Raw genomic sequence first — 25,157 nt, 5'->3', positions numbered from 1 at the left:
TGTTGTCCACAGAGGTAACAAGATCAACTGCTTATTTTTTGCGTAGGAGTTTTATGAAAAGCTGAGGTTGTATTGCTTGTCTGAACAATCACTTACACCAGCCAAGTCCATTCTCATCTTTTGGTATGAAATAAGAGGAAAACCCAGGGTATGAAGCACTTTCAAAGTGGGAAGAAACATCTCTTACATACATGACTTTAAAGATTTACTCACAGAGGTAATTTACTTGTACCTTGATTTGGTCCCAGAAGGAGAGAAGAAAGATCATTTTCAAGCTGTCCCTCTTTCCTGAAGCTTTCGTTGTAGGTTTCCCAGGAACGAAGCCGGCTCTGCAGGTATTACAAGCCTCGTTTGAATTCTCTCTGCTGGTCTGTTCCAGCTTCTGAGCTCATTCAAACGAGCATCTGCCCCTTTCTCTGTTCCTTACATTAAAAAAACCCTGCCCTTGTTTATCTTTCTGGGGGAGAGGGGTCTTTCATTAACCCCTGGGACCAATCCCCAGGCCAGTTTGTCTAAGCTTGTTTGCTCTTTGTGGAAACTGCCTGCTTCTGCTTGATACCTTTTCAGTTCCAAGGAAGGTCTGCTTTTATTTTGTCCTTTTACATCTGTCTTGTGAGAGGGGAGCTGGATCAGTGTAAATCCTTTGCTTGCCCTTTTGGTATTTGCAAGTAAAGTGACAGTTGTATGGAAAGCGCTTAGCGAAATCTCTGTGCCAAGTCTAGCCTGGGGACCCGGAGAGCAGCGGGCGTTGTTGTAGGGACAGCAAACATTGGATTGCACAACGGGAAACCTAGAAACAAGAAATCCTTTAAAATGTCTATGGAGACTTAATGAGGAGGATGTTTTTTCAGGTGGGGCACAGAGCATTAGCCATGGGGCAGATTCCTTTTAATTCTTGAAGTGTTTTGTTTTGATACCAATTTTAAGGGATTTGCTTAAACTGTCTTTTTCTGTGACTCTAAACAAAGGAGCAGTAAACCAATTCAGTCTCCCTCCTTCTCTAAATAAACCCCCAAACAACTCGTATTCATTTGAACCTTATGCTGAAATGTTTCAGGTTTCACAGAAAGCTAGCTAGCTATTTCCTCTTGGTATCTGTGTAGAAAAATACATGTTAGGATGCCGCAGTCTCACAATTAGTACTCACAGTTTCAGCCTTAATAGCTGAAATCTGTGTAGGAAGCCTTTGCTTGAAATACACAGGCAATCCGAGATAAACCGTCATTAGTTTTTAAATGCAGCTGAGCTCTTGTGTGCATATAATGTTCGGCTTGTCCTGACCCTCTCCCTCGGAAAAGCCAGGACGGACGCGTGGGTGAAGCCTTGCAGCCCGCCTGTGAGGTGCGAATCACGGTTCCTGCGGCGGCGGCACCCGGGGCTTCCTGGCCTGGCGGCTCCGCGGGGCCGCGCTCGCGCGCCCAGTGCAACCCGCCTGTTTGTCGGGAGCGATGCATTCGTCTGCTTCAATTGCATCGCATGCGCTGGCATCTAATGATGGTTCTCGGGGAAGCAGAAGCACCCTGGCAGGGGGTGCGCTGGGGAGTAATTCATCCGCGTCCTGGCCCTTCCCTGCCGGGTCCCGTAATGATGCCTCTGTCGCCTTTGCGAAGCCCCGTCGCAGTGTAAAACCCTGAGCTAATTAACGGCCTCGGTGAGCCGCGGCTGCGCCCGCAGCCCTGCACAAGGAGGGGCAGAGGGGCCGTAGCTGCACAGCTGGGCCTGGTCTCTGGGGGCCCCTTTCCCTTTACCCGGACCGCTTTGCAGCGGGTGCTGGGAGAGCGCCCGGAGCCCGGCGGCGGGGAGTGCTTGTACGGCAACCAGATGCCCTCCCGGGGTCCGAGCGGGTCTCCCTCGCTGCTCCGCGCCAGGAGGATGACGGCAGCGACCCGCCACGGCATCGTCTTTGAAATCCCCAGCTCAGAGCTGGAATTTAACAGTCTAAAGAGTATTTGGGGGGGTTTACGACCTTTTAGCAGAAAGTGACCCTTTTGCTTTTGTTGAGGTGAGGCTTGGAGATGTGATGTGTTACTATAAAACACATTCTTACTTGTGAGCTGTTTTATGGAATTTTAGCCTGTAAATAGAAGTGGCCAAGTACGGTGTTTGTTTTCCAGGCTGCACACGAGGGAATGCATCTAGGGTGGGCCTTGGATGACATTTGCTATGACCCAGTGCTGCCAAACCCCTTTCCTCATCTGTCCATTTTCCACACTACAGTTGCATCGGGCTTCAGCTTAACTCCAGTGAAGACCCTTAAGGCCTGTACCTCGGACAGTTGCTCTGGTTGGTCTCCTGACATCCTTCTTGAAGGTGGAAGGAAGTTAAATAGCTTTTTTTTTTTAAGGCCAGAAGGAGTGACTGTGATGAATTAACCTGACATAACACAGGCCAGGTGATTTCAGGCAGTGCTTCTTCCAGTGAAGGGAATGATTTTCTACAACATAAGCAAACCTTCGCAAGCCTGGTAGCTTGTGGCTGATCCAGGGGATAGCTTTCCTGCAAGACTTCCAGTCTTGATATAAAACCTGTGATTGATGATGAAGCTTCTTTGCAAGCCGTTCCAACAATCAATTACTCTTTCTGCTAATAAGCTGCACGAAATTTCCACTCTGAGTTTTCTAGCATTAGTTTCTAGTCATTGGGATACTAGCCAGATAGATCATGCTGTGTTAATGTATCTAACTAGACCCTCAAAACCAGCCATTCCTTGCACCAAGGACAGTCTCGCCTCTTTTTGGTAGCTGTCATTGTCATGGGATAGAATTAGGGCTTGGTATATCTTAATCGAATTAACCTTTGCTGCGGAGTTCAGCCTCAGGTGGATGGAGTCTCAGTGGGCTCCTTGTTTGTGTTAACGTGTGCAATTGGCAGTCAGGAGGAAAAATGTAGTCCTGGGCTGGGGGGACTCCTGAGCGAGCAGGTACTAATTGTGTTTAAAGCTGGACAGAAGTACTCCAGACTCCAGTAGTTGTCTAAAGTCTCTGAGGATCTTTATTTATGAACTGCGTGCTACTGTAGCCAATAAATATAATTACAGTAAATACAGTATGTTTACAATGTTTCCTGTTTTTCTTAAAAAAATATTGTACAACAAAATTATTGAGAAGAAAACCGTCCTGTTCCTGTGTAGTGAAGTTTGATTAAAATGTTCACAGCAGAGGGTTTATATGGATGGGGGAAAGCTTTGCAGGTTTAGTGCAGATGGGGTTTAGAGACCCTCCTCCACCCAAGGCATTAGCCGAATGTGACGCCTGCGTTATCCAACCGATTTGTTGGGCAAAGCTGCGAGAGCGTCTCCCCTTCAGGACAGAGCACCTACTCTGCCCTGCTGTAAATCTGAGACGTTCCTGATTCGAACCCATGCAGCTGAGTGCTGAATTTAGCCCAGATGACCTAAAACCAGAAACGCAATGTTCAGTGTGAAAGTTCGGTAGCGTCAGGTGGAAGATTGTCATGTTAAACATGGGTAAGAGTGTATGGCATCTCTAGTCTGAGAATCTCGAAACACTTCACCCTTGCTGCTTACTCCTTACGGCATCCCTCTGAGGTTGGTATTACTGGCAAGCAGGAGGATGGACCCTGGGATAACCGTCCTTAGCGAGGCAGTGCAGTGCTGGGAGCAGAAACCATGAGTCTTAACTCCAATGCCTGTAACTTAATCCCTAAAGTAAACACTCAGAGCAATTAAATTTAGGGGATTCTTAATGAGGCAGGAAATTGATTTGAAGCTTAGTGCAATAGTGTAAATCCAACAAACTCTGTCAAGATGTTTGAAATTCCCCCCACCCCCACCACCAGCTTTAAGCATCTTTCCTTTTAATTCCTCTGCTGCACTTTAGGAAGCTCTGACCAGCTTCACAATCTGCTTCTTCCACATCCTTTCCTCCTGTTGGTGGCTCTGGCTATATGCCAAGTGTGTACATATAGAGCCATGAGCTTTATATGTGGTTTTATGTAGTCCGGATAAAGTTCAAGTAGCTACAGATGCTGCCTTGGCTGTGCCTTACTCAAGGAACGGGTGCACGTATAAATCTGTGTGTGTCACTGAACCTCCTGATAAATAACATGGAAGAATGGGCTGCCTAAGACAAAGCAGGCTTCGTCTTAATGTAGCTTGCTGTCGACACGCTAAAACTGAGCTGTCTGGTCCAGAGTGGGTTATTTGGCCTGTAACCACCTGACCTGAGCTTGGCCTTTCTCATCTACTGGTGTTGGAAGTGGAAGATCTTTACTGCCCTCCTCCTTCCCCAACATGCTCTGTCCTTCACCCACGATATTGCCCCATGCTTACCTGTAGTATTTTATAGCGTGCCCCTATCTTTTCTGCTCTGCAGCTCTTGAGTGTCAATGAATCCCCCCACTAATTACCCCAAACCTATGGGGCAGAGGCTGCTTGTTTACCGTATGCTTATTTCGGGGCTTCTTTCTGATGGTGCTCAGGAAACATTTGCGTCAGCCAAGCTGTGACTAGCTGGGTTGGGCACCTACCACCAGAGAGCACAGAGAAGAGGGCAGCTTCCCCCGTCCGCAGACTCGTGCGGTGGCCGCTCAGCCTTGCGGCAGTCTGCCCTGCTGTGGGTGCACTGTCTTTGGTGCCTGAGCTAGGTGGTTTAACTCCAATATTCGGCATGAGCTGCAGTCGCACCTTTGACAACAGTGTGAATAAACAGATACTTTCAAACTGCAAAGTACTTGTAAAGACACAAGGACCAGCTTGTGCCTTTTCAGAAAGGGAAACTGAGGCAGAGAATGGTGAAATAGTTGCTTGGAGCTGTAGATGGAGTCAATGTGTGTACCTTTTTGTGTGCATGCATAATGCTTAAAATGTAGCAAAAACTAAGCAGTGTTTTGGTTTAAAATGTGTATTGATGTTGCTACTGAATATCAAACATACCATTTTATCTTTTCAAAGAGGAGGTGCACCTTAAATTCAAATTGAAGCCATTTAACTTTCAAGAGGATCTACTTGTAAGTCACTTAAAGGTTTTAGAAAATGTTGTCCGTGTATTTTACATATTAGAATATTTGCAATAGTCCATTTGCAATACAGAGCAGTGCTAACTGGAACATTTGAAATCCAACTCACGTAATTTCTCACTTCTTATATAAAATGTGCCTGTGATCTAGTTGAACAAAGAAATATATGGAAAATGCATTAACCTTCCCAGGTTACAAGTGGCTGCTGTTTAAAACCCAGTGGCATTGCAGCGTTTAGATACTGTGTTCACCATGTTGTTTTAAAGTGTCTTGTTTTCCAACACTGTAAAGTTAAATGAAATGAATGTAGTCACTAGTATTGCCAGACGCATTTGGAAGCATCTGTTGAGAGCGGGTTTACGTAAGAGACATTGCATAGCCTGTGTTGTTAGACCTAGATGGATGCTGAATCGCAGTCCTTGAATTTCACAGGAGTAACTAGCTGAGCTTTGTTCGCTTGGGGGAGCTCCCTGGGCAGGCAGGCGATTCAGCTCCTGGACGGGGCTGATGACATGCAGTGGGGCTGTCACAGGTGGCCTCGTGTAGAGTCTGTGTCCGAAGCCAGAACAAATGTGATTGCAGCAAAGCCAGGCGTGCATGCCGCATGCCAGAGCAGCTCCCTCCTGCAGCAGTGGCGCTTCCCGAGGAGAGCAGCAGGCTTTTCAGTGCTGGGGAGTTATCTTCTGGTCCCACCCTGCAGGGTACTCGGCAGGATCAGACCTTCACTGTCTCCAGCTTCTGCATCTCAGTTCAGTGAAGACTTTTCAGGCATGTCATTTTTATCCCTCTGTTTTTGTCTGCTCCCCTGCCAAATAGGGTCCATGCTTCCGTTGGGCTGCTGCGAGAGTCATCCAGCAGTGCGTTGAAGCTCCACAGCTCCAGGCAGATTATGCCTCCTCAATGTTATCATCGTGGCTAGCACTAGTTCTGTGTATCAGGCGGGTAACTGTTGTCCAGGACCTAATTTGCTACATTTTTGAGATAATACTGAATTCCTAATTTTCCTTTTATCTCATCTTTTGTGGGAGAAGGGTTGAAGGCCCGGCAAGATAGAGGTGACGAGATAACAAAAATGCTGAATTATTAACAACATAAAATATTTTGCCAAAAAAGCTTCCAAACATCAATAAAAATATTTTAAAATCTTCAAAAACTTAAATTATACAAAAATATAATTTATATTTAGACGTTATTCATAAAGAAGTGTTACAACCTGCTAGAGGGACCAAGGGGGTAATTCATGTTGGAGCTGCAGAGTAACATGGAAATAGCTATGGACAAGGTCTGGGGGGCTGACGGTTCTGTCCCTTTGCTGCCCGCCTCATTCTGCCTTGTATCAGTGGGAGCTGCTATCTTTTTTTCACTTTATCCCAGGGATTATTTGTAGTGGAAACCATGAAGTGCTCTTTCTTTTCCCTGCAGCTGTCCTCTAAATGTTTAGATTTTTTCCTGAAGTTTATTTTTCCTCTCCTGTCTCTTGAAACATTCCTCTCATTTGCTAAACACTTAGGGGCCTTGCATCACACTGCCAACCTACTAATGCGTTTACCTTCTCGCTGCCAGTGTAGACCAGATGCTACAAGATTATAAGAGGATACTGTAGGTATATACAATAGTGCATAGCTCCTCTGAGAGGCCAGGGATTTGTGTATCTAAGCTCTTAAATGCTCACTAAGGTCCACGATGGTAGTTTTGAAACGATTAGCCAGAGCAAGCTGTCCATGACCCGTGTCTGACGTCTAGGGCTAGGCTGGTGATGAGATGCATCTCATAAACAAGTGATGGTTCAAGCTCATGTACTCCTATCTGCAGCTTGCTTGCTGTAGTTAACATGTACAACGACTGCACCAGGGAAACCTGAGCACTGGAGTCTGCAGGTTTAGTGGCACGACTCCTTGGCACTATCACAGGAGGATAGGGTATCCGTGGGCCAGGAAAGAGTTGTAAGAAGCCTCCTGAACTAGCCTTTTGAGTGAGGTTGGACAGGGCAAGGAATTGGTATTTAGCATAGAAACTGCATGTCAGTCCCTTCCCATTGCACAGTTGTGCAAATGTAGCTCTTTGTTAGATAATTATGATATTGAGGTTTCTAGGCCAGCAGTGTTGTCAGCTGTGTGGGAGAAAGGTAGAGGCGAGAAGGTATCCCTGAAAGACCCTGTGAACTAACAAGCAAGCACTGTAAATCATCTTCTGGTTAACTTTGGTCACTTGATTGTTTCACCATGAGACATAGAGATTTTAATATGCAACAACTATTCCCCAACCATTTTAGTTAATGGTGCACCTCAACATCCCCATACATCTTTGGGGTATCAGCCCTCCCCCCCCACATTTACATCAGCTGTGTGAGCCTTGCACCTGAAAAACAGGCTAACTTGGTTGGATCTCAATCTCACAGTCCCAAGTTGAGGCTGGTATTTTGGCTAGACGGAACCATTTGTATTAGGGAGATGAGTTTGCCTGAGTCCAGATTTTCCTTGTTGCCTCAGTGATGGCTTCCTTGAGTCTCCAATTCCTGGTTAAATTATGAAATACTCCTTTTTCTTCCTCCTTTAAGATCCTCTCTCTACTTGCTGAAGTTAAAAATGTTGAAACCTCCTTTATCAGCTGGAGCTTTCTCTCCAAATTGGTGTATGCTAGAAGAGTATCGCCTTTTCGCTTACCCCTCCTTCCCAAACAAAAAGGAAAGAAGCAAACAATATAACAAAAACACCTCAAAAGCATATGGGATATGGGTAACATTGAACATTGCACCTCACAGCATCACAGTTGATATGAGCAACAGGCTGGGGTTGCAAGTTAACACCAGTGTCATAAAAAAGATTTTCACGAACTAAACTCTATATTCACCTGTCTCCTTCAGAATGGAGCAGAGATCAATTTCTCTTGTGGCTTTATCTCCTTGAGCTGGTTGCTGCAAAATTTGGCTCGTATTATGGGGAAAAAAATCCTGTCCCATAATTCCTTAGAGATGGCTGTAATTGGGATTTTTATGAAACATGCTGATCGCTTTGAAATCTTCAGTCCCCGTCCTCCCTCTCCCCCCCAAAATACACTGTACATATTAAAAAAAAGTCAAGTTTAGCAGTCTGATTATTTTAGTACATGGCTTCATAAGGCAGAAAACCTACTGGATAGAGTGTATGGGACAGTCGGTTCTCAGTATTCATGTAGAATTCTTCTTTGATTTGCTCATTTCTTTAAAAATGTTTTGATTGGTTAAAGACCCATGTCTTGTATGAAATCTTATATTATTCAAAAAAAAAAAAAAGGTGTTTCTTTCTTCCTCCCTTAAAATGATGTTGTCAAATCCTTTCTCTGTAATGCCGCTGTGGTACAAACTTGAAGTTGAAATAGCCAAATGCTAAGTAGTTCCCCACTAGCTTAGGAGGAAGCATGTCCTGGAGTCCTTTGTCGCACTGGCAATCATCAGAGCCCCAGGTAGCCCAACAGGACCAACATTACTAGAGAGTTAGTTGTAATGACGATAGCATGTGGCACTGGCTTGGTCACAGAGTCTTCCACCATCATGCTTGTGCCTGAAAGAAAAGGAGCAAGGAAGGAGCAACTGTGTTGTTGTACAGGCACAAACTGTTCTCTTGCAAAAAGAATTGTGAGGGTTGGTAAAATGTTATTTCTGGGAGTCCTGCGTGCTCCTGTTGCATTTGTTACTGATGAACCTCCCAGGAACACTTATATTTGAAGCAGAATTTGGGGGTGGGCCCTGAGCACTTATCTGCTGATGCAGGTGGAACCTGCTGGAGTTGGGCTTGGGAATGAGATCAGGGCCCCACAAGTGGAGTCTTGTCAATGGAGTCAGCATTTCACTCTTAGTGAATGTACCTTGGCTGGGGGCCTCTGGGTCTTTAGCTGAAAATAATAAACCTGGGTTCAGTGCTGGAGAGGAATACGTTAGAAGATCCTTTAAGTGAAGAACATGAGGGAGCCAAAGACGAATTCCAGACACCCAACATAAAACACTAGGGTAGGATGTTCCACCATGTTCTTGGAATGGAGAGTGGGATTTTAAAACATAATAGCACTTATAGTACTATGATGGCCAGGTCTGGAGATATGACTGAGTCACTACATATCGAAGAACTGTGGTAAGAGATGACAGGTAAGTAAGCAGTCCTTAAAATTAACTTCTCTATCTGAGCTCGTTTCTCAGTGAAACACCCTGTAAATGAGCATTTGTGCATGGGATGTGTACGCGGTCAGAGAAGGAGCCCACATACGTACCACTGTTTCTGAGGATGTGAACTTCTGCTGGGATTCCATCTCCCCCAGGCCCTGTCACCCTGATCTGTACGAAGGCATGGGTGAAGTCTTCGGGGACTGGGATGTCGATGCGGCTCTTGCTGGCCAGGTATAGTGTGGGAGCAGAGTGGGAATCCTGCCTGTAAAGCATCTGTCGGAAGAGGCAAGTCTGAGTTTATGTTCACTGGGATTTCCTCAGGGGCACATACAAGAGAAGGTCTGCTACATGCTGCCTGTACCTTGTACCCTGTAACTGCAGACTCATCTGCCTGTGCCACCACTGGGTCCCACTTGATGCTGACAGTAGACCCAGAAAAAGTCCAGGAGATGTTGCCAGGTGGCCTCCTTGGTGCTAAGAGATACAAAACAAGACAGATATTCAGTAAGTCAGGGACCAGGGAGAAGGTTGTTGCAGGTTACAACTGTCTCCAGGGACACTCTGACTAGTTGAGAGGGTTGGTGGCACTGCCGTTGACTGGTTTAAAGGAAAGTATCCCAGCAAACATCATATGGAAAAGAAGAAAAATCACATATAATCTCCCCCTGGTGTTATTGGTAACAAATGATATTTTCTCCATGTGGGGCTCAAAATATTTCTTTATGACTGTGACTCTGAGCACAGATCTTCTCAGGAAAGTGATGCATAGACCGCAAGACTGACCTAGGGAAATTCGGAGAGTTCTGTTTTATTGGCTTTAGAGTACAGAGATGTAAAAGCCAATCAGTTAGCTGATCATTGGATCAGCTGACATTGAAGATCACCTTGAGGAGACAGCTGCCCAGGGCAGTACAATGTGCAAACGTAGGGCGGTCAGGGCTCACTCACGTGGTTTTGTTGTAGTGGTGTTGGCAGAGGGACTGGGGGGCCCAGTGCCGGCACGGTTGTAAGCTCTGACTGACACGTGGTATTTTGTGTTGGGGTTTAGGCCTGTTACGTGAGCAGACGTGACCAGTCCTGCTGTTCTCACTCTGTCAGCTGCCTCCTCTTTATCGCCATCCTTCCAGTACCGGATCTAAATAGAAAAGGGTGGGGTGGGTTTAGTAAGGATAAAGACATGTGCAAGCACCTGACCCACTCCATCTAAGGGCAGTGCTGGAGATCCCTTGGTGTTTGTTTCTGTGTGTCTTGCTTAGCGTGTGCCTGGGAACAAAGTTACAGCCTGTGTGGAAAGGCAGGTAGGAAAGAACGGATATTTCTTTCTTGCTAATCTCTCTCGTGAGCAATAGTACTGGCACCATGAGGGCCTCATGCTGTCATCCTCCTTCGTCTTTGGAAATCCTTTAGTCTAGGGTTTCGACCCATCTGCAAGATATCAAGGAATTTCCTGCTCTGGGCTCTGCTCCGAGTTTTAGCGTCCCTTGTTCCAGTTGCAGGCTCTTACCTCGTAGCCCGAAAGCACTCCAGTCATGTCTCCCTGCTCAACAGGCTCCCAGGACACATCCATTCCTGAGGACAGGACAGCCTTGGCGGTAACTCTGGAAGGAGCCACTTTTGGTTCTGGAAAAGACAACAAAAGGGAATAAAATCCTTTTCCTAGCTGTGGGCAGCACAGTCGCTATCCTGAAAGCAGAGGCTTGACAGCACCTCCATTACCCCATGGCTGGACAGCTGGCGTTACAGCAGGCAAGGAGCAAAGGAAGGGAAGGGGATTTAGGGACACAGTGAGACGAGCAGGCCTGCAGCTGCGTGCTGCAAGGAACTGTTTCTTCTCGGTATGCACTCATAGGTGTGCTTAGGGAAACGCATCTTTGTGTGTTTGAAGTGGAGGATAAATTTTGTGCTGAAACCACTATCAGCTGCTCTTTGACTAAAAGAACCTTCTGTCGGTGCACTCTCAGACAGGCAGGGCTCCGCAGGGGGGTGGCTGAAGGCTCATCGGTTGATCGGACAAAGCCCTGGGGATACGAGGTCACTGCTGTCCCTCCTTACCTTCCTCTGCAGAGTACACGATGGCCGTGAGGCTCTCTGGTCCCTCCCCCTTCCTGTTGTACGCTTTGATTTTCACTTCGAATGGGGTGTAGGGACCGATGCTCTCGTTGCGGTAGACGTAGTGCAGTGATTCAGCGTGAGGCACCCTTGCGGTAAACCACCCCTGGGTGTCTTTCTTGCGAAACGACAAGATGTAGCCAAAACCGTCCCCGTTCTGATAGTCCCGCAGCATTGGCTGTGAGGGGGGGTCAGAAGCAAAGAGAAGCCTTGGGTCTGGGTGAACGCTTATGTCCACCGCGAACGAAATCGTTCCCGCGTGTCCTCTCAGGTGTGGCTGTGCAAATCCCATTGCAACAAGCAAGATTTTGGGACTGCCTCTAAACACAGGGTTTGGCTCAATCACACACTGCAGTTGTACCTGCAGCATTGATTTCCCAGCAGGAACAACGCGAGTTCCTCCCCCGGCCCTCTCCCAGCACCCATGGCTGGCACCGTGCTGCTGACTTACCGTCCAGTTGATGATAAGCTCGTTGGGAGCCCCTCCGCCTCCACTGAGCCCGGATGGTGCCACGGTAGGCGCTGTCAGGTTCCCAAAAAGAGGAGGCAGCACAGGTTGGTGATGAAGATAAATACAGACACTACCTGGCCTGGGAGTAGCCAGGCTTTGACAGCGTATACAGAAATGCTGGCTCCTGTGTTTTTAGCTGTATTTCAGATGTTTCTGAAAATCAGGCCTAGAACACTGGCCTATCTCTGGTTGAGTTTATTTGGAGACAGCATTTCTCAGAGGGTATGAGAATCAAGCTCAAAAGCAGGAACGTGTGGGAGAGCTTTTTATTAGAAAGGAATTAATATGCATTCCATATGTTCAGAGCATTCCTCCTGCTGTTCTTACATCCCTTCTACTTGCACATTCAAGCTGCACAGGATAGTATCTACTTAACATTAACAGCTATTTACTGGGCAATTTACCTTTTTTTTGCAATATAGGGCTCTCTCCTGTTTCTGAGCATTGCTGCTCAGAAGGTACAGTACTTGAGGCTAGGACTTGTCTTGATTTTTGCAACTGGCATGGAACTGACATGCTATAATGGCTTAATATATTACAACTAATGCTAATAAAGTTGGCACTTCTTTATCTTTGACATGTAAATAGGCAAAATGGCTCAAAATTTTGTGATGGCATCACCTGTAAAGCCCTCAAGATGACTATCTGCCTGTGCCAAAGGCAGGATGCAAGCCAGCCTTCCCCTGTAGAGTAAAGGGAAAGGTATCTCTGATTCCTTTATCTCTGAATGTATCTACACATACCTGCTTCTTTGGTACGGATTTTGCTGGAGGGTAAACTTGGTTCCCCAACTCCAAGGATGTTACTTGCTAAGACCCGAAACTCATAGTCCATCCAAGGAATGAGGTTCACCACCTGGGCTGTCTCTGCATTGCCTTCAATATTTGCAGGATCTATATAATCCAATAACATGAGAAGAAAACAAATAGAGCAAGTGGCAGCTAGCCTACATAGAGCAAGAACTTGCCAGAGAGCTGACACCCCTGAGCCCCTTCAACATGGGCCATGCCACAGCTGCTGCCCTAAAGACACTTACTGGTACGTGCTTGCTTCCACTTGTTGGAGAGCAGGGTCCGGGCCTGAATGATGTACCTGGCAATAGGGCTGTGGTTATCAAAGCCGCGGCTCCAGCTCAGCTGGACAGTGGTGTCGCTGATGTCTCTCACCACCACACCACCCGGGGGGCCTGGAGGTCCTGAGATGATGGCAGACAGACAGACAGACAGACATGTTACTATTGTGACAGAGATTTGGAGGCTTTTTGCTCTTTAAATTCTCCAAGTCATAAATTAAAATCAGGCTTCTCTCCTCTGGAGCGTAGGAAGCCTCACCTCAAATTTTGGCCTCTTTCAAAGCTTTCAAGACCTATCCCATCCAATTCAAATGTTATGTTGTGAGGTGGTTGCCAGGGGAGAACGTGCTGATATTTTGCAAGGACCATCCTGTTACTTTGGGCTTTTGAGGAGCAGAGAATCTCACAACAGAGAAATTACCTCTCACAGTCAGCATAGCTGACTCCGAAGCACTGTCCACCACGGTCTGGGCTGTGCATGTGTACCGCCCTGAATGCTTTAGCTGGGTGTTAAAGATGCTGAGGTCCCCAATAGTTTCCTTCTGTGTGGAGAAGAGAAAAGGCAGTGAAGACAGTATTAGATCACGTCTGGTCACGATCCAGCATTTGACATGGAAACAAAGAAGCTTTAGTTTTGTGTCCTTTTTCATGGTGCATAATTGCCCTTTCCACTCACCACACTTGCTCGCCTGTAGTGCCCCTCAGACTTGTCAAAGTCAATGGGGAAATCATCTAGTGACCAGGTGAAGGTTAGGTCCATAGTTGGATCATGGGATGCATGACACTGTAGAGTAAGGTTTTCACCTACGTTGATGTCAGCACTAGATGGTGCCAGTGTGATTTTGGTGGCATCTGCAGAGAAAAAAGCAGTGAGGGGCTGTTAGCTAGCTGCAAATGCTCTCCACACACAACAGATTTGTATTAATGTTTCAGAGCATCCAAATCAACTGACGCTTTCTAACTTCTTGTCGTCCCTCTCTAACAGGAACCATCTGTAGTTTTACAGGAGGAGGATAAGGGATTACACTGGATAGTAAAAGGAAATACTTTTCCCGAGCACCAGATGTTGGTAGGAATGGTATGGCAGGTCAGGTAGAAGGATTGTTGTCCTATAGGCTGAAATGACTCAGATTCCCTGAGTACTGAATTACTTTTTGGGAATATGAGGAGAGGAGAAATATGTTTCTTTTCATGTCATGGCATTCTTATCACCTTTCTTGTTTGACGACCCTAAAGCAAGCCAAACATCTCTACCTCGAACAGAGAGGATTCCAGTGCTGTTGGCTTTGCCCATGAAATTCTCAGCAAAGCAGGTATACTTTCCCTCATCAGATTTGCTGATATTCTGGAGGATCAAGGTGCCATCTGTGGTAATAGTCACCCTGGAAAGGAAGAAGAACCACAAAAAGAAGGAAGGTTAAAATATCTGTTCACTCTGTATGCCTGACAAGCAGTTGTCAGTTCTTGCTGATCTTAGAGAAATTGGTGATAAAGATAGGACTGCGAGATGTTATGTAAGAGTTCTTAAAGAAGAAACTAGAGGAATAGCAAACTGTGTGTGTTTAGCAGTGTAGCAGCACACTTGTGCCAGTGCTCTGGCAAGAAAAGATGTGGTTTCAGCTGTTGTTTCTAAGTAGAATCTGACTTTGCGCAGCTACCTGCTACTGTTGATCAGCAGTTCAGTCCCTTTGGTCCAGAGCACAGTGGCTTTTGGTGCTGCTCTTGGTTGGCATGGGATGATGACCTTCCCGCTTCGGGCTGCAGGTATCAGTCGCTTCACTGGGTTTAATCTAAAATCGGGTGCTAAGGCTATGGAAGAAAAACAGGATTAAGGACTGATTAGAAAACCCTGCTATATGAACATTTTAACTGCGCTGTAACTAGATATTGATTTGTTGTCAGATGACTCGGTAATAGAAGCATGGCAATATCTGGGTGAGCAAGATGGAGTGAGCCCTCTGCTGCCAAATGCTGGGTGGTTTCTAATGCTTGCCAAGGCATATGACACGCGTGTCATACTTAGCAATGGTGATATGACCCTAACAAGTGCAAGGTCTTTGAGAGACACAAGAACAGCTGCTTTTGAAAATGTAGAGGATATTCCCTTCAGTATCCTAACCAAAGTCATCTGGTGCAAATGCAGATGTCCATCTCACCTAAAACTCCTCCTGAAATTGCAGAGAAGCAATTGGGCTTGTTGGCCTCGCGCGCTGCAATGTGCTACTGTTAAACAGTTGCTGCTTAGAGCCTTTCATTCATCTCTAACATCTACTGACCAAAAGGAGATAAGCTGTTAGACTAATGTGGAAAGAGTTTGGCATCAGCCCAATTCCAGTCACCATCCCTCAAAGCAGGCTGAATGGCTACTGAGCTCTTCTCTGAACTCGTTCCTCCAAAAACAGAGGAAGGTTGTGTATTGGAAGGGAGCTTGTATTGCTACTGTTGTCTGTCCTGTACACTTTCTGTAGCTAAAACAGATGTCCTTGTGCTCTCCTGGCATTATTGAATTTACACAATATTCAAATTTTAAAGGGTTGTAGAGTGCTTTGCTGAACCAGCAACTATATTTCAATGGTGAGTGAAGCAGTTTTTGTCTGCTTTTATCATACTCTGATATGACAAGCGTAGTATATTAGGAAGAGATATAAAATGCTTCAGTGTCCCATTGAAACCCAGAGCACTGGGAAATGAGAAGTTACCTTGCACTGTTAATTCAGCACTTGCATATATTGTGCCATGCTTGTTCTCAGCCACACACTGATACATGCCAGAGTCCTCCAGGACTAGCTTGGAAAATCTCAGCTCTCCACCGCTCACTTCGATGCGGTTCTGTGCAAACAAGAGGATCAACCCATTAGATGAGGACAACAAAAATGGAACTCAAGCCTTGGGTGTTCAGGGTTGAGTTTCATCGCAGACTCTTAAGCCAGTTTGAACAGACTTTTACGGACTCTTATGCCTTGTTTTCTGTGGGAGAAAACTTATGCTGGATTTTCTGTGTATCCAGTCCACCCCACATCACTGTGCTCTGTTTGCTGAGACTTCTGAGTGCCTGAGCAGTAATGTGCAGGTCATACAAAGACAGGCACAAGGTAATATTTTTCCGCCTTGATAATTGGCTATTAGTTCCCATAGCTGCATGGAAAACAATGACTGGATGGCAGTGATAGGAGAAGGAATTTGCTTTGCAGCCTCATGGGGGAATGTGGAATAGAAATGTGGGGTTGTAAGACAGGGTTGAGATGAATTTGCAGTGAGGCAGTAAAGGATCTAGGCTTGGAGCAGGAGATTCAGTACTGCGAGTCATCATGTGCACTGGCTGGGCTGTTTTCCGTCTGCGAAGTCTGCGCCGCGGTACCTGGGAGGTCAGCGGCTGCCCGTTTCGAAGCCATCTGACTGCTGGCCTCGGCTTGCCGGCTGCCGCGCAGCTCCAGCGCAGGTCAGACCCGATGTCAGCTTCTGTGTCTGTGATCACCTTCAGCCACTCTGGTTGAGCTGCAAAGGAACAAGGGAGATGGCAGAGCCAAAAAGATCAGATGAGAGGTTTGTTGTGCCAGGCAGGCAGAAGGATGCTCACTGTGTCATCTCTGTGCTGGCAGATTTATTTATCACAGTATGTTTCACCATAGTAACAGCCTTTGCCTTTTGTGCAGTGATGCAAGGCTGAGTCCTCTATGGGTCTGGCTGCAGTTGTGCACGTGGACTGTACAAAATTATGCCAGATTCCAGATTTGAGGAAGAATATTGTGGTTTCTCTTTTTAAGACTAAATGCAGTCGTCCCTGAACTTTGAGAAGGACTCCACAGAGGAAAGATATCAATGATCTACACAGCTCTGTGCTAGGGCTCTGTGTTAGGTCTAATTGGGGCTGATATGAGGCAGAATCAGAGCTGGTTGTTTCACTCCCAAAGGCTCAGTCCATTGCCTGGGGCATCTTGCTGTGCTTTGGAAAGGCCTGTGTTTAAATGTGTTACCTTGAATGATAACGCGGCCTTGGTGGGTGACTCTCCCTTTGATGTTTTCAGCCTCACACTCATAAGTGCCTTCATCCTCAAAGCCAACATCTTGGATCTGCAAGAGGGGCTCACTGGCGATCCACTTGGAGGGCTGCGAGCCATCCACCTTCCTCCACTTTATTCGAGGTACAGGGCTATATAAAGGTAAATGTGGTGAAGCGCAGCTCTGGGGCCTAATGCAGCAGACACCCCATACTGTGCAAGGTAGTTTAGTCCAAGCCCTGTTTAGCCACCCCGCTCCCATCCCAAATGGGCCTTGGCTTGCAAGACAAATTGCTTTTGCCACTTCATTCCTCCTCCTTTTCCCCCTCTGTCTCTTGTCTACAGTAGGATCAGTTAAGGAGAGGGTTGCTGTGAAGGTGGCAGGCGCTGACGCCCTCCCCCTGAGCCTGGATGACACAGACACTAGACTCACTTTCCAAAGGCAAAACACTCCAAAGTCACCATCTGCCCAGCCAGAGCATAGGTGTCTGCAGGAAACCTGGCTTTTATGGTGGGTCCATACTGCCTGGCATCTGTTAAAAGAAAAGCACTATTAAGGAGTTCTGAATGACTTTAAAATTGCGTATGTGAGGTCTTAAGGCACAAAGATACCTGCAAGGTTTCACTGCTTTGCAAAACCTTCATGAGTTTGGATAATTTATAGGTGGGGAGAGGCTAAGTTTCATTTTGCTTTTAAACTAGCTCTTACTAAAGTCTCTAAAACCCTCTTTTTTACAACATCTCAGAACTACTTCTCCTTAATTTCCTACCTGCTCAACCCCTCTCACCCTGCCCAAGAATTATCTTTTGTTGCACCTCTACAAGGTCACCAAAGGCAGAAGAGGGTAATTTCAGCCTGCACAGGCTGTACCTGGTGCCCTTTCTCTTTTATGAACACACAGAGGCACCCTGCTGATAGCAGCACTAGCAGTGTGGCCTGGGAAGAGAGCTGGTTCCCCCACGGTCCCGCCAATTAATATTTCTGGGAGCTCTTAAGTTCCACTGAGAGAGGCTGGTGCATGATTTGTGCAGGTCCTGGAGCCTTTTGGAGCCTGTGGGCTTTGAGGTGGCTTGTTAATTTTGCATTTTGCTGAGTCCCCTTATGATAATCCAGAAGTACTGACCGTCTGCCGCAAGGCTGAGTCGGGAGAACTTGCTGAAGACGCTCTTTGTGATGAAGTCAATGTGGCTGGTGGCAAAGCACGAGTAGTTTCCTAGGTCAGAAGCCTCTGTCTTGGCAATGTAAAGGTTTCCTGTTGTCTGAGAGACAAAACGCCTTCCGTCCGCTGGGATGAAATTGGGAAACTCATTCAGAAGCCATCGATAGGACAAGCCTATGTGGAAAAGAAAAAGGAATAAACTGCACAAAATACTGAGTTGCCTGTATCCTCTCAAGCTGGATTAAGGCAAACAGGCCACTTTCTAGACTAGTCTAAGCCTAAATTGTTCCTTGGATCGTACTTGTTTTCTCCATGCGCTAAGTCCTATTTCTGTTCTGTTGCTTTGCAGACTCTGAGTTCAAAACAAATTTGCTTCCCTAAAATTCCCAAAGAAAATCAAGAAGTGATTCACTAGTCTGAGAATCACTTACTCCATTACATCTCTCCTTCGGTCACCAGCAACCCTACTAGTCCCTGTTTCCTAGCGATCCTGAACTGCAAATCCTTACCTGGGTAATGTGGAGGAGGGCTGCAGGTGAACATCACTCCTGAGCCTTCTGTGATCTTCACTGGATCTCGCTCTTCTGCAGAGAATTCCTGCAAAACTGAACATGCAAGGTGAAGCCTGTCTGTGCATGGAGAAAACAGCTGGAGGAATTACTGTATTTTATCTGGACCTTGACTTATTTTAAGGGGAAGGCATGTTGTGATTATGGGGTAAGCAAGAAAACAGAATAAACCTAGCGTATTTTTTTCTCTTTAACAGATTCTTTAACAAAACATGTGTTCCAGGAGACAAAGTAATGGCAAAAACCATCTCCCCACCTAGAGGCCTGTCTGTTCAGTGGCCTTGCAGAGGGACATCCAAAAATAGTACTTTCTTGGCAGTGCATCAGTTCCTACTGCACCTCCAAGTTAATGGGAGGTGCTGGGGGAGTTCTCAAAGTGATGATTTTGGGTACCATGTGCAGGAGAGCTGCTCTCTGACCCTTATTAATGGGGGGGGGGGGGGTCAGTTTACCCCAGCATTACTGTGGCTATGTTTCATTTACCTTGTGGAGACAAACATGGGACTTACAGCCAAAACGGAGGGAGGCTTCTCTGCTGACAACGGTGCCCCTGGGATTGGATGCCACACACTGGTAGGAGCCAGCATCCTTGGATTTGACTGGGTTGCTTATCACTAGGTCGCCTGCAACCAGCCTGTAACGGGAATCTGGCTCCATCTTTATCTCTGTGCCGTTCATCTTCCACCTGCCGAGAGCACACACAAAGAAGTGAGAAGGGCGAGCAGTCACTGCGGCCGTATGCTCACGGGGTGCCTCGAGGAGGCTGTGCTTGGTTGTTTTTCTAGCTGAGGTGTCGGGGGATTTGGGTTAGGTTTATGTGTCCAGTCTGTGACCTGGAAGGGATGGGACATCATGGGTGAGAGCAGAAGAGGAGGCTGGTTCCCATGTTCGTGATTTTCTTTTTACAAAAGCGGAGAACAGAAATCAAAATTCCTAATGGCTGGGTCCTAGTCCCGGTGCAGAAGGGGGAGAGGACTTGCTCTGGAGCTCTGTCATTCCTCAGCCTTGCGGGAACTCATCCCGGAGTCTCTCCGCTGAGACTGCTGGTGTGGTGCCCTTTGCAATGGGAAAAACTCTCTCAAATTGCCAATGGCTCGTTTCGCGGAAGGGCTCTAAGAGACTCCGAGGGGAGCTACACTGGGATGTTGCCACCTTAGGCTGGATGCAGATCCGGACGGTGCCAAAGCTTCTGTCCTTCAGGACTCTTTGTGGGACAGTGATTTGGTATCGACATGGCCTGTGCCCCCCAGCCTGCCAGAGGCATGTTCATCTCTCTGGGTTTATAAACTCCCATCCTTGCAGTGTTTAATCATCACAGGGATTCAGAATAGGCGGCTGCGAGCAGGTTACCTCACCTGTAAGTCGCAGGAGGACTTGCTCTGGCTCGGCAAGCCAGCGTGATTTTCTCTTCTGCTGAGCCTTCAGGAAAGAGGGTGTTGACAGGTTGCTCTTCAAACACCGGCCCATAGCTCCTTGTGCTACTCTGTGCTTGGCAGCAAACTGCAAAAGATGGGAGGGAGAACCTGCTGAGCTCAACTGAGCTTTTTCAAAAAATTGTCATTTTTGGTTTTGTTGGGTGTCTCTGGCAGCATCAGAACTGTCCAGAATAAAAGAAGGAGCAACATGAAAATCACAGCCCATCTGTCACTATGGCCCGGCCCCAGCCAGTGTTCTGGGGATGAATTTGAAGCTTTCTTAGTAGTATTCAGACATGGCATTTGATTCTGATCTTGTAGACACAAGTATGGTTCAGGCACAGGCAAAAAAGGAGTTTTCTTTATGTAAGAAACAGCTAGGACCACAAGGACCTGCCTGCCTTCTCGTACGCTGTGTCTGGGCCACCCTTTGCCTTGGCGATAATGTTTCATGGAAAGGTGCCAGCTGTCAGCAGCGAGTGACTGTCTCAGACAAACAGCGAATGCTAACAGACCCTCTTCCACTCGGACTTTATGAAAAAGGCAGTGCATTTAAGTGAGAATAAAGCTGAAGCTGTCTGGAAATCTCTAAGTGCAAAAGCAGCTGGTGAGATAATCATCACCAGCGTGTCTTTTCTCTCGCTGTCACCCTGATGCCTGTTCCTGGGCAGGGATGGAGCCACCTCAAGGCAGGGTGCTCCCCAGCGCAGTCCCCTCTGCCTCTGCAGTGATAGCCTCGGAGATGCTCAGCTGGCCCCAGGATCCTTCCGTGCTTTGTAATTGAATTAATAACTGTCTTAGAACTGCCATGCCAACCAGCAATCTGTTTCCTTCCCTGCAGTACCCAGCATGGTCACTGGTTAAATTAAGTGACTCCAGTAAGTATGATGTTTTATGCAAGAGTAACTTCCAGCAGGGAACGGCCAGCTCAGCTCTCCTGGGCTCAGAGGAAGCAGCCCTTTACCTGCAGCTCCTGGGGTGCGTCTCATGTTCAGGCTGCTCCTGCGTGCGGAGATGAGGGCGAGACAGGAGAGGGGCTCCGCTAATTGGCTCAGTCCGTTCTGAGCAGCTGGTTGCAGCCTGCTCCGGCTGCTCCCCATGCCCAAACATTGGCAATTAGCTGGGCCCTCCGCTCCGGCCAGCGTTGGACATGCTGCTCCAGGGGAGCTGCGTTCGGAAGAACCCTGATGGTCCCTGGTGTCACACAGAGAGGGACTAACTACAGCCTGTAGCTAATACATTGGTGAGTAAGAGAAGCCTTGTTCTGAGGTTTGTAACCTCTCCAAATTGATGAAGGTGCCTTTTTCCCTCTAGTACAGTTATATTCTCAAAGGAGAAATTTGTTTAAGCTGGAAATCTCTTCTCTCAGTTGGGTCAGCAACAGCTGTGCTGAGCTAGTCTCAGCTGGAAATAACTCTCTGCTGACTAGCAGTTAAAATAATCATGATTCAATGCAGAATTAATAAGGAAGTAGTGTATTAATTGTGTTCTGGTAGATAATAGTGAATGAATTAAGGTTTAGCAGCTTTGCATTTTGAGATTAATGGGTAGCATGTGGTAAATAATTTATATTTATTTAACATATCAAATACATATTCTTAATACTCACATGAGTCCTCTTCTCACAGGAAGCTGTCTCCCAGTCAAACCCAGTTAGGCTAATCCTCCCTCTTATCCCACCCATAGCCGGTACGCCTGTTGCCATCCTCTGCTGTCCCTTTTTCTCTGCCAAGGTTATGGACTACAACTGACAGCCATTGATTTTCTCATTTGTAATCAATGCCAGAAGTTCAGACCAGTTTTTATCTACAATTCCAAGGTGTCTGATTAGTGTGGGGGGTGAAATGTCTGGATCTCACTCATTAAGCAAGCAACTGTTAGATTAAAGTAATAAATAGTTTCAAGTTCAGCATATGGTTAGAACTAAGGACTGAGAGCAAAGCAGAGCAGCAAATCTTGGTCCTCCTGAGCTGGATGATCTGGACTATTTCTGTCACCTTAGAACTGTCATTTTCAATGTTACCAAAACAGGTACCTTCCTCTGGCTCTGTCTTTGGGGTAGGGGATAAGACAAACACAAAATAAAGGTCTTCAAGCCTGCAAGCCAAATTTGCAAGAAGCAGAGTGACCCAGTCAGTTTGGATTTTCTTTTATTGTTCTGAATATGCTGAAAGCCAGATCTGGAAAGCCCAGGTGTTCAGGAGGCTGAACACGTTCACTTTGTTTTGAGACCCACACAGCAGCTTCAGAGACCAGGAAGACAGCATAAGTACTACAGTTGAGCTCTCCACGAATGCATCAGCAGCAATCCTTTTATTGAGCACTGACAGCATATTCGTAGCTTTGTAGCTCTGACCACAGCCTGAAGCCTGGCACATGAGAGCTGGGAAATTAATTGGTTTTATAAGAAATCTGAACACACAAAAGCACAAAATCAAAGTGGTTATTTTTAAAGAGCGGCTTTCTGAGGAATGAAGGGACAACGCTTTGGCTAGCCTTAGACTTCAAGATTTTCTATGGCTTTTACTCAACGGAGAAAGGTCAGAGGATTTTTAGACTCTTCTGACTGCCTTGTTCATTAGAGGATCTTCTCTATGCATTTTAGCAGCTTTAAACCTCTTAGTACCCCTGGGATGGCATCATTTCTGTGATGTGGCGGAGGGAGGAGGGAGTTACAGAGCCAGCCACCCAGGGCCAGAGGTGACAAACAGGGCCTGGAGGCTTTGAGGCCCATTTTCACCCACTCAAGCGTGTTTCCTTGAGCCTTGTCTATAGCTGGCATAATTTTGTCCCTGATTCCTTGCTCGTATTCCCAGTGAGCCTTTCCCTTGGTCTCAGCCTGGCTTCTGAGATCCATTGCCTCATCAGCCAAAGGTCAAGGGAAAATAAACCTCCTAGGGTTTTGCACTGAGTTGTTTTTTATGGGCTCAGCTTGAACGGAGAGCAAGTTGCATGAACTCAGCTGGTTAATGGGAGAGCCCAGCTCTGCCTTGCTCCCTCTACCAGATTTGGGTCAGACTGATTTCCAAACAGGCTAATTGCCTCCCAATCTAGGCCAGCCACCCCTCCCTCTTCCTCCTCAGGGACCCAGAGAACATTAAAAGGTAATTAGATATTTATAAGGACAGCCGAGCAGTCTCTTCCTGGGATGATGAATTAGCTTGAAGACGTTATCTAATTCTCAGCTGCCTGAAATGAAATGTCTCCCTGCTGAAAAGGGACCTTCAAAGTGCAGCCTGAGACTCCCTGAGATCCCAGAATCATCCCTGATGAATGACAAATGGGGGAATCTTTGCAGCCAGGGCATGGCAAAAAAGGCATCCCTAGAAGAGCTGGGGAGCGAGGAGACTTTATCTTCAGGGAGCCCTGCTGGTAGGATGCAATTCATCCTTGCGCAGAGGCCAGAACAAAGCCTAGGCAGCAGGTCTCCAGAGAGGTGCTGGTTGTGCCAAGGCCTTGCCTGTGCCTTTGCATCTCCTGTATTCACCTAATTTTGAATTCAGAAAAGAGGAGGCTTGTTTGCAGCGCGTCGACCATTCCTATCCTCTTTCTCTGAGTAGTACAAAGAGAAGTTGGACATTTCACAGACATGTTCCTTGGCTGTATAAACCCCCTGGGAGAAATAGGCTTCAGCACTGCTGCAATCACAGAAGCCCTATGCAGACCATAGAAAGATTCATCCTTGCTGAGCACTTCCATCACGTGCCCTAGGCATGTCCCACTTGGCACGTCTGGCAGGGACTGAGCACCCTGCTTGAGTCCCTCGCCATGGTGTCTCTGCTGGCCCGTGGAAAGCCCTGGGCAAGGTGCTCACCCAGGCCAAGAGACTGTTCTTACCCATGCAGGAGATGACAGCTAGCGATGTGAAAACAAATTCTGTGGCCGCTCCCATCGTGGGCCTCCAGTGGGGGTTATCGTCTGCTTAGTCGTGTGTCTACGGATAAGCGGAGACAGAAACCCTGCAAGAGAAGGAAAAAGACGGATTATTTGCAGCACTTGTGTGGCTGTATTTGAGAGCCCAGTGTCCAGCTGCGAGTCCCCCCTAGCTGCCTGTCTGGTGTGAGAATTGCTCAGTAGAGAGCATCCAGCTGCCTGATGAGGAAGGCACAGGGGTTCGAAGGAGCTCTTTGCTTTTCCTTTCTGACATGACTGTTAGAACCGGTTGGGGAATTATTCCTCCTCCTCCTTTTGCTATCTGCCCTTCTTCCTCTCCCCTCCAAAAATAATGCTAGGAATAAATGTTCATATTTTTATTTAAAAACCTGCAAACCGCAAGCATAGAGGATATTGGTGGGGGAGGTGGGAGAAAGCATTTGTTATTATTTTGTGAAAAATTCATCTTTAATTGAAACTCTTCAGGCAAGCAGCATCTGATCAGCTCTGCCTTTGGGTATCCCAGTCCATCCTCTTGTTTTTGAGAGGTTAGGGAGGGACCCAACTCATCACCTTACACTGCTGCCTAATTGCAGGGCCGGTGTGGAAAGCTGGATGCACAAAGTGGCCCCTTAGGTGGGTCTCGGTGAGGCTGAGCTGCCGCCTGCTGGGTCGTTTTCTGGTTTTCTTCAGTGAAGCCTTTGAATAGTTAAAGCTAGAGCTAGCGGAGTGCCAGAGCATTTCGTTATGCCATGAGACACATTAGTGAGTGGAACAGTGTTTTCCAATCCCCTCCACGGTCTCCTGTTTTCCATGTTCTCTTGAGGATAAAAGAAAGCAAAACACAGAGCTGTTTGTGCCGTCCCCGCTGCCCCGGTCCCTGCTGTCACGCCTGGCAAGCTCTGCCAGGCTGCGTGTGAGTCTCGGGCGCTAAATCTGCCATTGGAGCAACTTCAGCACGTTCACCTCTTTCCTTCTAACCCAGGTGGGGATGCCGGGCTGTTTTTTGCTCTTCGTTAACATATATGACTTTTGAAGCAAAGCACCAAGGAAGTCCCCAGCCGTGGGGAGCCTTGGTCCCTTGGTGCTCTCCCTAACGCGCGCCCCAGTAAACTGCTGCTCGAGGCGCTGCCAAGAGCTGGGCTGCTCGTGGGCTGCGAGTGCTGCTTTTCCCTCTGCTCCAGCTGGTATTGCTTCCACTTCTCCGCGCCCATCTGTCTGCCGGAGCCAGCTAGTGCTGGTTCGAAGCTCCTCCGAGCAGGGACTAGGTTTTTATCCTGCAAGACCCAGCCCCATGTGCATTACTGCTTTAAAAAATACAGTGCAGTACTCATT

At 47.1% G+C, this 25,157-nt stretch overlaps 1 protein-coding gene across 1 annotated transcript; it reads right to left on the bottom strand.

Moving 5' to 3' along the window:
- Positions 1-8,300: 8,300 nt before the first annotated feature.
- CNTN2 (contactin 2) lies at positions 8,301-23,841 on the bottom strand. The gene is made up of 22 exons (XM_067310479.1): positions 23,787-23,841; positions 19,890-20,034; positions 19,044-19,219; positions 18,475-18,570; positions 17,930-18,139; positions 17,239-17,338; positions 16,782-16,957; positions 16,166-16,302; positions 15,507-15,636; positions 14,466-14,616; positions 14,062-14,189; positions 13,484-13,659; positions 13,229-13,349; positions 12,772-12,930; positions 12,479-12,628; positions 11,676-11,746; positions 11,168-11,402; positions 10,620-10,735; positions 10,064-10,250; positions 9,477-9,589; positions 9,220-9,388; positions 8,301-8,516 (listed from the first exon to the last, which is right to left on the bottom strand). Exons 1-22 carry the CDS (start codon positions 23,839-23,841, stop codon positions 8,407-8,409), a joined length of 3,111 nt encoding a protein of 1,036 aa, XP_067166580.1. The 3' UTR covers positions 8,301-8,406.
- Between the last annotated feature and the right edge of the window lie 1,316 nt (positions 23,842-25,157).

The sequence above is a fragment of the Apteryx mantelli genome, chromosome 25, assembly GCF_036417845.1.
Source record: "Apteryx mantelli isolate bAptMan1 chromosome 25, bAptMan1.hap1, whole genome shotgun sequence".
Lineage (NCBI taxonomy): Eukaryota > Metazoa > Chordata > Aves > Apterygiformes > Apterygidae > Apteryx > Apteryx mantelli.
The sequence above is the reverse complement of the archived record's forward strand: the minus strand, read 5'-3'. Positions and strand labels throughout refer to the sequence as shown.